Genomic DNA, 12,034 nt, shown 5'->3' on the forward strand with positions numbered 1-12,034 from the left:
GAATTGAAGGACTAGTAACTTTTATAATGCTCTAAGTGAATAAAATTTAAGCAATTTTTGTAAATAAACTTAAAATTACTTGCATTTCATATCCCAGAAAGTACGACAGAATTCATGATTATCACTCAGATTCTGTGCCAAGATTCTTAATAAACTCTCTTTTTTTTTTAAGGGGAGAGGATGGTATTTTTTGGTGAAAAATGAGTAAATTTAAAAAAAAAAAACAAAAAATTCTTTAAAATACTCTGTGATATGTGTGGAATGCATAGCATAACATTTTGTGGGTATTTGTGCCCTTACCGGACGTTGAGTCGCCATTTTCAAACTTCCTGCATTATGGATTTTTAAATCACTCGCCCACTTTTATTGTTGTTTCCGGTAAATTAAATTAAAAAAAAAAAATTTTCTTTAAAATACCCTTTGATATGGGTGGGTATTTGTGCCCTTATCGGATGTTGAGACGTCATTTTTAAACTTCCTGCGCTATGGATTTTTAAATCACACGCCCACTTTTATCAGTTTCCAGTAACTTCATTTTTTTGCTACATTGCCAGACAAAAATGGATATAATTTCTGAACTATTAAAGATACATGCATGAAATTTAGAACACACATTCTTTTGACTATTAGGAAACTTTTCTCTGTAACAGAATTTTGTTAATTGATTTCATTTTAAAAATACGTCCGCTTGTTTGCAAGAAAGGAAATCAGAAAATTGTTATTAAATTATAATTGTTTAGTTTACAAACATAGAGACTAATATCAAAATTCTGTTACAGACAGTTTGTAGAACATGCTTTTGCAAATACATTGCAGAAAACTGTTTGAATCTATCTTTAAAAACGGTTTAGATATATTGGTTTTAGTACAATCCTGCATTGGGTATATTTTTTTTCAAATTTGGGCTCCCAAATAATTTTTTTTTTTTTCAAAATATTTTTATTTGGTTGGGTTGCCACAGCTATCAGCTCTCTACATACAAAAAATTAATATTTTACACCAAATAGGAAAAAAGTTTTAAAAAATACCATCCTCTCCCCTTAATGAATAAGAAGTTTGACAACATCATTGCTGAAAGACAATTTCATACGAGGTAACACAATGGAAAGAGAGAGAGTGTGCGTATGTGCGCATAAATTCACATGTGCAAGCACATGCATGCAAACACGCAGAAAAATAAACTAGATGCTTCCTGGTTTTCAAATATCATTTATTCAGGGAAGTACTCTTCTAGAACAGTTGCCGACAAAAAGGGTAGTCTGGACTTGAAGAAAACATAGTCCACACTACTACAGGATATTTCAGCCTAATTATACTGAAGAAATTGACTCATTGATTAAAGTTCACCGTAACACTTTGTTTGTTAAGAACATAAAATTACTTAGTCATACGTTAAAAAGTGTTAAAATTTTAAAAAAGGCATATACCTTCAACAGACGGCCCATTTCGACATTATGTCACGTCTTCTTCAGTATCTCCTGAACTAATGGTGATCTTGAATTCTGCGATGTGCATTTGTCGATAGTAGGAGTGGGGATCTGTTGCTCTTATGGTGGTGGCTGGTTGTTTGGGTGTTATGACGTATCATGACGTCGAATAATGTGTGGGTATTGAACTGTAATTGTGTGTTAAGTATATGTTGTGGGTATGTTATTGTATGTTTATATATTTCGTATTGTTCTAGGATGTTAAACTGTGAACGTTTTGGTGTGATGTGTAAAATTTCCATATCTGTTTCTATATTATTGTAGTCATGATTATTGTTGATAATGTGGTCTGCATAATTTGATGTAATGTAGGGTTTGGTTATAGCATTAAAATAAATATAATTCAACTGGAGTTTACAAACTAAAATGCAATAGTTGCCCACATTTTTACATAGGACAGACAGGAAGATCCTTTCACACAAGATATAATGAAATTCAAATATCTTGGAGCAACAGTAACAAATATAAATGACACTCGGGAGGAAATTAAACGCAGAATAAATATGGGAAATGCGTGTTATTATTCGGTTGAGAAGCTTTTATCATCTAGTCTGCTGTCAAAAAATCTGAAAGTTAGAATTTATAAAACAGTTATATTACCGGTTGTTCTGTATGGTTGTGAAACTTGGACTCTCACTCTGAGAGAGGAACATAGGGTAAGGGTGTTTGAGAATAAGGTGCTTAGAAAAATATTTGGGGCTAAGCGTGATGAAGTTACAGGAGAATGGAGAAAGTTACACAACGCAGAACTGCACGCATTGTATTCTTCACCTGACATAATTAGGAACATTAAATCCAGACGTTTGAGATGAGCAGGGCATGTAGCAGGGAAAAAGACCTTTGGGGAGGCCAAGACGTAGATGGGAGGATAATATTAAAATGGATTTGAGGGAGGTGGGATATGATGATAGAGACTGGATTAATCTTGCTCAGGATAGGGACCGATGGTGGGCTTATGTGAGGGCGGCAATGAGCCTTCGGGTTCCTTAAAAGCCATTTGTAAGTAAGTAAGTATAATGAACATATTAAAGCTATAACCAAACCCTACATCACATCAAATTATGCAGACCACATTATCAACAATAATCATGACTACAATAATATAGAAACAAATATGGAAATTTTACAGATCACACCAAAAAGTTCACAGTTAAACATCCTAGAACAATACGAAATATATAAACATACAATAACATATTCACAACATATACTTAACACACAATTACAGTTCAATACCCACACATTATTTGACGTCATGATACGTCATAACACAAAAACAACCGGCCCCCACCATAAGAGCAAAACATCCCCACCCCTACTATCGACAAATGGACATCGCAGAATTCAAGATCACCAGTAGTTCAGGAGACACTGAAGAAGACGAGACATAACGTCGAAACGGGCCGTCTGTCGAAAAGTGTTTAAAATTGTAACACTTTTTAACATATGACTAAGTAATTTTATGTTTTTAAGAAATTGACTATTTTTAGTACTATGCATTGCATGATACCCACGTACCTGAGGTTTATCAGTGTGAATCTGAGGAATGCCAATTAAAATGCGAGTGCCCGGTGGTCCTGTGACTGGCAGAAGGGAGAACCAGGGGGCATTATTGCAGAGAGATAGCACACTGGGGTCCTCAACCGTGTTGCTTGTTGCAGCACGTAGTCCTGATACAATGGCCAGTTTCTCTGGCCATGCTACAAGCACGCCTAGTAAACCCTGTCAAAGCCAATAAAAATCTATTTCTTAGTTTCTCATTATAAGCAGCATAAAGAGAAGGCATTGTGACACAAAAATTTACTTTCCCATTTTATGGCGTAGGGACTTCAAACTTCTCATTATATATAGTACACGGGCTATTCCATATGAAATCGATCAGTAAAAAACCTCCCATTTTTTTAATACTCTAATTTTTTCCCTATTTATACAAGGTGCAAAGGACAGTGTATTTTCAAAAATATACTATCGAAAGTCAAACGGTTTTCGTACTATTGAGCGTCAAATTTAGCGTATTTTATAAAAACAAGCCTCTTTCAGCGCTAAGAACTCTGAAATCATTTACTGCAGAACATTGAACTGGAGCTCATTTTGAAGTTGACATTTGGCAGGTTATGTTAAGAAGTAATCCTTATTTTTATTGTATACAGAGAGACAGATAATCTGATTTTACTTACTTTTAGGCTTTTTGCCCATTTGTAAAACTGTAAAAAATATTGAGAAAAAACCTTGCATTATTAAGAGGGACTTCTGCATTGTTTGCTTAGTGGCTCGGCAATAAATTTCGAGAGTATTAAATAAATTATTTTCACATGCTAGACTTGAACAGCGCAGTATCGCATGCACTGGCCGAGAGCTGAAGATAAGCGAGCGTTGGGCGTCATTTTACTCTTGTGTTTATGAAAACTTATGATAAAGCTAGCCCAGCTATGTGTTACTAGCCGAAACATCACGTGTTTGTTTCCTGGCCTTGCTTGTCTCAGCTAGTTCCCGTCTCATAGTCAGCTGGTTAGTTCACGCGCGTATTATTTATTTTCTTTATTTGATATTTTCAATACTTTCTTATCAACGGTGCACCAGTAAAAAATACGTTCTCTACGTACAAAAAAAGTTTCATTGTATTTAAAAACTGCAAGGTCAATTTTCTCTATATTTCGGTCGATTTGAGATGGAATAGCCCACATAGTCTATTAATTAAATCTATTTCTACACTTTATACTATTTTAAAACTCGTGCACTACCGACAGAAACATAAATAGTATTACCTGAGTTCTTTGAACACTCCTCTTTATATTGTTTTGAATGTACGGACAGAAAACATCTAAATCAAATGGATCTATTTTATCTTCAAACTTGTCACTTATTACTTGTGATTTTCCCATCAGCGCCTAAAAGAAATCATACACAATAAAAAAAGTATTAACTGCTTCTGCAGATCTCTGGAAAAAGAACTAAGGAAGAGACTAGTGAAGTGCTTTGTGTGCAGTATGTCATTGTATGGTGCAGAAACATGGATATTACGACGAAGTGAATAGAATCGACTAGAAGCATTTGAAATTTGGATATGGAGAAGAATGAAGCATGTGAAATGGACAGACAGAATAAAAAATGAAGCCGTGCTAGAAAGAGTGGATGAAGAAAGAATAATGCTCAAACTGATCAGGAAGAGAAAAAGGAATTGGCTGGGTCACTGGCTGAGAAGAAACTGCCTGCTAAAGGTGCACTGGGAAGAATGGTGAACAAAAGAAAAATTCAGGGCAGAAGAAAATATCGGATGATAGACAACATTATGATATGATATATGGATTGTATGTGGAGACTGGATTGTATGTAGAGACTAACAGGAAGGCGGAAAATATGAAAGATTTGAGAATGCTGAGTTTGCAGTGAAAGACCTGTCCTTGGGCAGAGCATTATGAATGAATTAATGAATATACAAAACAAATTAAATACTTAAATATTGGCAATTTTAATGCTAAAATATAAAAATGTTGCAAGATCATATTTTTCATTTCCTGTCAGTTGACATACAGTTGAGGAGTTTTTTTTTTTCAAAACATGTCCAATATTTGAAAATACATTTCAGCTTCAGATGCCAAAAACTTAAAATGAACAAAATATTTTCTGCAGTGAAATATTAAAGATTATTTTGCCATCAATTCATATAAATTTTCACCAACGAAAAATCATCGTTTATTACAGAGAGAGAGACACATATTTATAGCATTTAACAGAAATTGGACGTGTTAAGATTTGAAAAAAAAATTCCCATTTGAAGGTATACTGTGGAATATTAATTTTAAAAGATAACATTGGTCACTCAACAAACAAAAATGTCTTAATAATCTTCCTTCCTCCACCAAGTTGTGATTGCAATGTGCCTGTACTTTTAGTTCAAGGTTTCACGTCTTTTATGCCACTTGTTTGCAACATCCTGTATGTAATCGTCATTATGGTTCAGATAAAAACAGAAAAGTTGGAATGTAATTTATTAAAAGTGAAAATATAATAAGCCGAAATTTCCTCTATTATGTTCTACATTTATCAGTTACCAGTTATTCTAAGACAGAATGATTAGAAATTGATTTCATTTGGCTAATCCAGGAAAAGCGTACTTCTTTTTTTTATTAAGCCATTTCGAAACTTTTTTCTGATATTTGTAATAAATAACAAATCTCAGTTATTATATACTAATAGACAATTACAATCGCCTTGTAAACAGACAACATAATTAGACAGTTTCTGAGCAATGGAATCCCATCATGAGCGACTATTGTTTTGCTTCCTTTCGGCATAAAGAATTCTCTCTTAAAATTAATGCACTTTTGTGCACGATGTATGAAATGAAAAAAAAAAAAAAACAACACTATTTATGACACAATAAACTGTATAATCAGTCATATACTTCCGATTGAAGTTCTGGCTGATATGTACAGTAGTGGTAAAAAAAAAAAACAGACCGACCCTTGTAGCTGATTTCAGAGCCTTGTTCACTCAGAGCACAATAGACTGGCAACTAAGATTTTCGTGGTTCGAATCCTGCCTGAGAAGGAAACTTTTTTTTTTGTTTCTTATTCAAATTTATTCCCAATACTTTCCAATTGCAGAGATATTTTACTACTTAATTAACTTATTATTCCCAGACCATGAATTTTACCAGCAATTGAAAAGTATTGGGAATAAATTTGAATAAGGAACAAAAAAAAGTTTCCTTCTCAGGCAGGATTCGAACCATGGAAGTCTTAGTTACCAGTCTATCGTACTCTGGAGTGAACAAGGCTCTGAAAGCAATTACAAGGGTTGGTCCGGTTTTTTTTTGCTACTACTGTACATCTATTATCAGGCAGTACATCTTACTTGATGATATGTATCAAAGAAGAACAATAATTGTTTGTATGCATCTGAAGTCTGATTAGTGCATACGTTACTAGTCAGCGATGTATGCAATGGAGGGGGGAAAGGAACTGGCCACTCTACTCCATTATCTCCTGGCTTAGTCGTCTCATGAGCGATACCTTATTTGTGTCACTTATGAGGTTCAAACTAAACAATAATCACTCATAGTGCAAAAGTTAGTGATACATATAAAAATTATTCAATATTATAAGATGTTAAGAGATGTTAATAATTTCTTGATAGTCACCTTATTATCTCGTGGCACAAGCAACATTGTGAGATACTTGATATCTAGAAGTAATTGTAGAGCCTGGGCCTGAGAAATGATAGCATTGTTGCTAATATCTTCATAATGCCCGAACATATTATCCACCAAGAATTCTACCAAGTCTTGATGAATTTTTCTGCAAATTAATATGATACATAATTACATTTATCGTCTTCTTTCTATCTTATGATCTAGCAATTACACAAAAATTTATTCATGTACTTTACTGATCTTTCGCAGATAGAAATGTTTCCGAACTTTACCATAAGTTGTGGATAACTATCAATGTCACTACCACCACTGCTACCGCTATGTATCAGTGCAATACTACCACTGTCAAAGTTGCTGTCACAATGATCTACACCCCATACCAAACCTACATCACAACATACACCACCACCACCGCCACCACCACCATCATTATCAGCATCACTAAACTCATTACCATTATCGTTAATTAACGAAAATTTTGTTTGTCATCATTGTAACAGTCGATGAATTAAAAAATATCAAGATGGAGCTAAAAATTACAGTGAAAAATCAAAACTGCACTAATTTTTATTAATTCCAATCCAATTCATAATTCATTATAAAGCAAGACTGCACTATAGTACTCATAAAGTATAGAATACTAGAGGTTTTAATGGAAAATAATATTTTCTTTCTTCCTCCGCCAAGTTTTACCTCCATCTTTCATAGCAACTTACAATCCAAAGTGGTGTAGGAGATCGTATATATCTATGGGCCAATGCTTGTCGTGTTGTCAACACGACAGAGCCATAATTGAGACAATACAGGACAGCACGTTACAAGGGACAAGCACCTAGGTCCCATGGACGAAAGACGAATCTCTTCCATTACTCACAAAGGGAATGAAACAATGTACCGCAGGGTGATGGACAATGGAAAGTAGTACATACCCTTTTTAATTTGTTATATTTTTGTAGTAGGCTTAACAAGAAATAAGCAAATGTATTTAAAAAAAAAAAATTCCAGAATGAGATAACAGTTATAGCATTTCCTTGAGCTATTGCAACAGTCATCAGCGTGACAAACTTAAAAACGTATTCTTTTCAAATCTGAAATTTTATCAACATAATTATTATGTTCATTGCAATTATTAAATACTGTCAAACTCAAGATCCCTGAATAATAATATGTAAATTCTAAGTGAATGGGTTATTTATGAAAGGGCCTAAGTCGCTAATTTTGTGAAAATGAGTTTGTAATGTAATACTGCTCTATGGATGTAGATACATCGATTTAGATATGAAGAGGACTAAGTTTCACACTCTATAATGCTTAGTAGAATTTATGATAATTTTTATTTCAGCCTTAATTTTAAAATTTCGGCCAACAAGCAGTTTTTCTTAAATTGCTAACAATTTAGTATTCAAGACTTAGGCCCTTTCATAAATAACCCATTCAAGTAATGTTCACTATATTTTATGAAACTGGTCCTAATGTTTAGAGAACAATCATGAAAAAAGTAGTGCAAAGTTTAAATTATAAAATTTTAAGGGTGGTATTCATAGACATTTCGCAGCACGCGTACTAAGCTAGCCCCGGCTATCCATTGGTTACTAGTACAGAATTCAAATCATATCCTATCGCTAACACTGGTTTATGAATACGAAAAACGCTGATAATCCACCGAAAGCCCGCGCTAAAAATGTCTATGAATACGGCCCTAAATGTTTAAATTCATGCTACAAAAAAATATGTTAATTTTAGCCAGATTTTCATTCTCGAATTTCTAACAGTAAAAATATACTTCTACAAAAAAAGATCTATTTCCGAAGTTTAAGTTTTATTAAAAATATCATAATTTCCTCTTCATCATTATCATCGTCCTTATCATCATCATCACTATTACTAATCGCTATCAGTCATCTTTGGCACCATCAGGATCACCGTTATCATCTGCACAATTGAGGCTATTTAGCATATTCTGTTCACACATGCTGTAAAATATTGTATTCATTGTAAAAGCATTACTCCTGATCACATATATAACAGACAGGTCATCCCCATGTTAAAAACAGTAACATGTGGAGAGGAACAACCACCAGGATCACCAGTGTCGATTGGTAACAACTGCTAGATGGAAGTACAATTGCTCCATGCAATTCAAATGGGAGCTATAACGTGACTTCTTCTGCAATCACTAGATGACAGCATAGCCCATAAGGTTGATCAATCTGTTATATGTGATCTGAGTTATTACTTAAAATATGAACTTTTCTTTTAAATATTAATCATTAAACTCTCGGTTATTTAAAAGCTCATCACTGATTTAATTAAATTTCAACTTCAAGTTATACTTAAAATCGAACAAGACTTTTTTTATATGTATGACTTATTTTAGATTATATATTATTTTAATGTACCGAAGTACATATGATATTTCCATGCAGATATTCTGCGTCATCATACGATGAAAGAGTAATGGAACGGAGAAAAAAATTCTCTCCGGCGCCGGGATTTGAACCCGGGTTTTCAGCTCTACGTGCTGATGCTTTATCCACTAAGCCACACCGGATACAACCCCAGCGTCGGATAGAATCGGCTCCAACTCTTGGGTTCCCTCTAGTGGCCGCCCCCTGCACTACGTCATAGATGTCTATGAACGTAGGACCGAAGTCCAAGAGTTGAAGCTTAATCTGAAACGATTCTATCTGACGCCGGGGTTGTATCCGGTGTGGCTTAGTGGATAAAGCATCAGCATGTAGAGCTGTAAACCCGGGTTCAAATCCCGGTGCCGGAGAGAATTTTTCTCCGTTCCATTACTCTTTCATCGTATGATAACGCAGAATATCTGCATGGAAATATCATATGTACTTCGGTACATTAAAATAACACATATGATACGCGTAAATCACTTCGTGATTTAAGATGGCGCTTATTCCATCAGATCCCGCCCAACTAGTCACTCATAACGAGTGCACCTCAGCACATGTGTGGACTTCGGTCCTACGTTCATAGACATTTATGACGTAGTGCAGGGGGCGGCCACTAGAGGGAACCCAAGAGTTGGAGCTTAATCTGAGACGATTCTATCCGACGCCGGGGTTGTATCCGGTGTGGCTTAGTGGATAAAGCATCAGCACATAGAGCTGAAAAACCCGGGTTCAAATCCCGGCGCCGGAGAGAATTTTCTCCGTTCCATTACTCTTTCATCGTTATTTTAGATTGTTTGGTGATTTTTACTTTTGGCATTTCACTCTTCTATCATTAAGACAGTAATATAATAATTAATTGAAAGTGGCAACCCTGTTTCCCCTAATCACTGTAAACATTCATATATTATCTATTTCTATAGTTTTTTAAAGAGTTTAAACTAGCTGACTGTAATTATTCACGTATTTTTCGTAGGTTTATGATCAGTTAACTTACAGCATTGCGTATGCTCTAATGAGTACTAATCAAATAAAAATAACTAGAAAGAATAGTTTGAATATACATGTGTGCATACATCTTGTCAAATAAAATGTATGACTGCACTAAATATGCGTCCTTTCTCTACTTCACACTACAAACCGTGGTAATGTATGGGGTGCTACAGCATTCATTTGTTTGGCCATGGAATCAAGAAGAGACTGAAGTGGAAGACTTGGCTGTGATGGAACTTTGATATCTGAGCGAATGCTTCGTCCTTCTTCTGCTTCTTCTTCAATACTAACAACATCCCACTGCTGCAATACAAACGCTCTAATGAGGAAAGTTGTTGAAAACACAACTTGATTTATCAGTTTAAATAATTGTAATAAAAAACAACTATTTTTAGCAAATTAAGCATCCACTTAAAGTGACTGTATAGACAGTATTTACAAGGGGCAATCAATAAGATTATGGACTGCCCTGATGGGGCGAGGATTCACTGTACATTACCTGACATTTGCCTCATGAGTGGGGAAAACTGGGAATCAGCCCAAGTGGGGGTCGAACCCATGCCTGAGCGCAACTCTGTACCAGCAGGTAAATGCCTTAGTCAACTGAGCTACGCTGGTGGCGAGCCAATTGTTAATCCATTTGTTTGTAAAATGAGAATCAATTGAAACAAAGGCACTGGATAAAGATATCATTAGCAAAGATCTTGGTTGTAAATGAGTTGCCTGTTTCGCAATGTTAACTTTTTTACTTCCAGGTATACCTTACTTACTTACTGGCTTTTAAGGAACCCGGAGGTTCATTGCTGCCCTCACGTAACCCCGCCATTGGTCCCTATCCTGAGGAAGATTAATCCAGTCTCTACAATCATATCCCACCTCCCTCAAATCCATTTTAATATTATCTTCCCGCCTATGTCTCGGCCTCCCCAAAGGTCTTTTTCCCTCCGGTCCAGGTATACCACAATGGCTAAATAACCACTGAAATATTATTTTCTTTTAGAGATTCTTAAGATTACAGTACTAAGTTGTTTTTGCATAGGAATAGTTCAATGCACATGATGAAGACTGTGTATATTTCATTATATTAACTGTAGCACAGAATGTATAATAAACACAAATATAGAATTAAAAAGCGCATCACTTCTTAGCCATTACAATGAGATATAATAAGGTAGGCCAAGCAAGAACCCCTAAGTTTTTCTTCATACATTGGTATGATAGCCAAGTCCAAACCATTACTAATTTCCAGATCCGTACATTAGTGTGTACTAATGATGATGATAATTATTTCTTGTGCGAGACTTTCCCTACAACAGTCGAATCAGATAAGGTAAAGGCTCCAGTACCTGACATTTAATTGCAATTCTTTATTAATAAGATATAAAATGGAAATCTGCTCACACAAGTAAAAAAGGGACTCTCAAGGTAAGCGTCACTACATGGATGAATCGCACGGATCAGAAAAAGACTATCTTTGCTGTAATTGTTATGTAACCGTGTTCACTACATCGTATCGCACACATCGTCTCTCGGCAAATCCGTCCACGTTTCTCGGATGAGCAACTTTTCCGATGCGTGCGTGCGATCCTGACCTTCTTTAATAAATCAATTTTAATTGGTCAATTGTTACTATTATGTTGTGCCATGTTCAGGTTGCTCGAAACTGGCAGACGGAAAACTTATTTCGCTTGTAGAAAATTGCGAAGAATAATTTGAGACATTCTGATCACAGTAATCAAGTCATTTCTTACATATATATTATGTAACCAATATTTTTTTCGTTTCTTCCTCTTCAATTAAGACGCATGAAGCAATTACAAATTCTTATTCGCTAACAGTCATAATTAATAGACCTAACCTCAACTCCTCTGTTTTCAGCAATGTCAATATCGTACGACGTCATGTTTTAAACAGCTGATAGGGGAATCCGATGAGGTGGAGCCATTACAGTGAACGCACTGCACTTAAAATATCCGTTGTGTGCGATTTGT

The 12,034-nt window shown here is 35.2% G+C and overlaps 1 protein-coding gene and 1 non-coding gene across 3 annotated transcripts in view; one reads left to right on the forward strand and one right to left on the reverse strand.

Moving 5' to 3' along the window:
• Cog1 (conserved oligomeric Golgi complex subunit 1) overlaps positions 1 to 12,034 on the reverse strand; it is a 36,618-nt gene that overhangs the window by 3,543 nt on the left and 21,041 nt on the right. For both annotated transcript variants that reach the window (XM_069840218.1, XM_069840220.1), the window contains exons 12-15: positions 10,192 to 10,346; positions 6,631 to 6,787; positions 4,253 to 4,375; positions 3,006 to 3,209 (exon numbers count right to left, since the gene is read on the reverse strand). In XM_069840218.1, the coding sequence (XP_069696319.1) occupies positions 3,006 to 3,209; positions 4,253 to 4,375; positions 6,631 to 6,787; positions 10,192 to 10,346 (639 nt within the window). The remainder of the gene's footprint in view (positions 1 to 3,005; positions 3,210 to 4,252; positions 4,376 to 6,630; positions 6,788 to 10,191; positions 10,347 to 12,034) is intronic.
• TRNAY-AUA (transfer RNA tyrosine (anticodon AUA)) lies at positions 9,729 to 9,801 on the forward strand. Its single transcript has one exon. It is a non-coding gene; the product is annotated as a tRNA-Tyr (tRNA).

The sequence above is a fragment of the Periplaneta americana genome, chromosome 11, assembly GCF_040183065.1.
Source record: "Periplaneta americana isolate PAMFEO1 chromosome 11, P.americana_PAMFEO1_priV1, whole genome shotgun sequence".
Classification (NCBI taxonomy): domain Eukaryota; kingdom Metazoa; phylum Arthropoda; class Insecta; order Blattodea; family Blattidae; genus Periplaneta; species Periplaneta americana.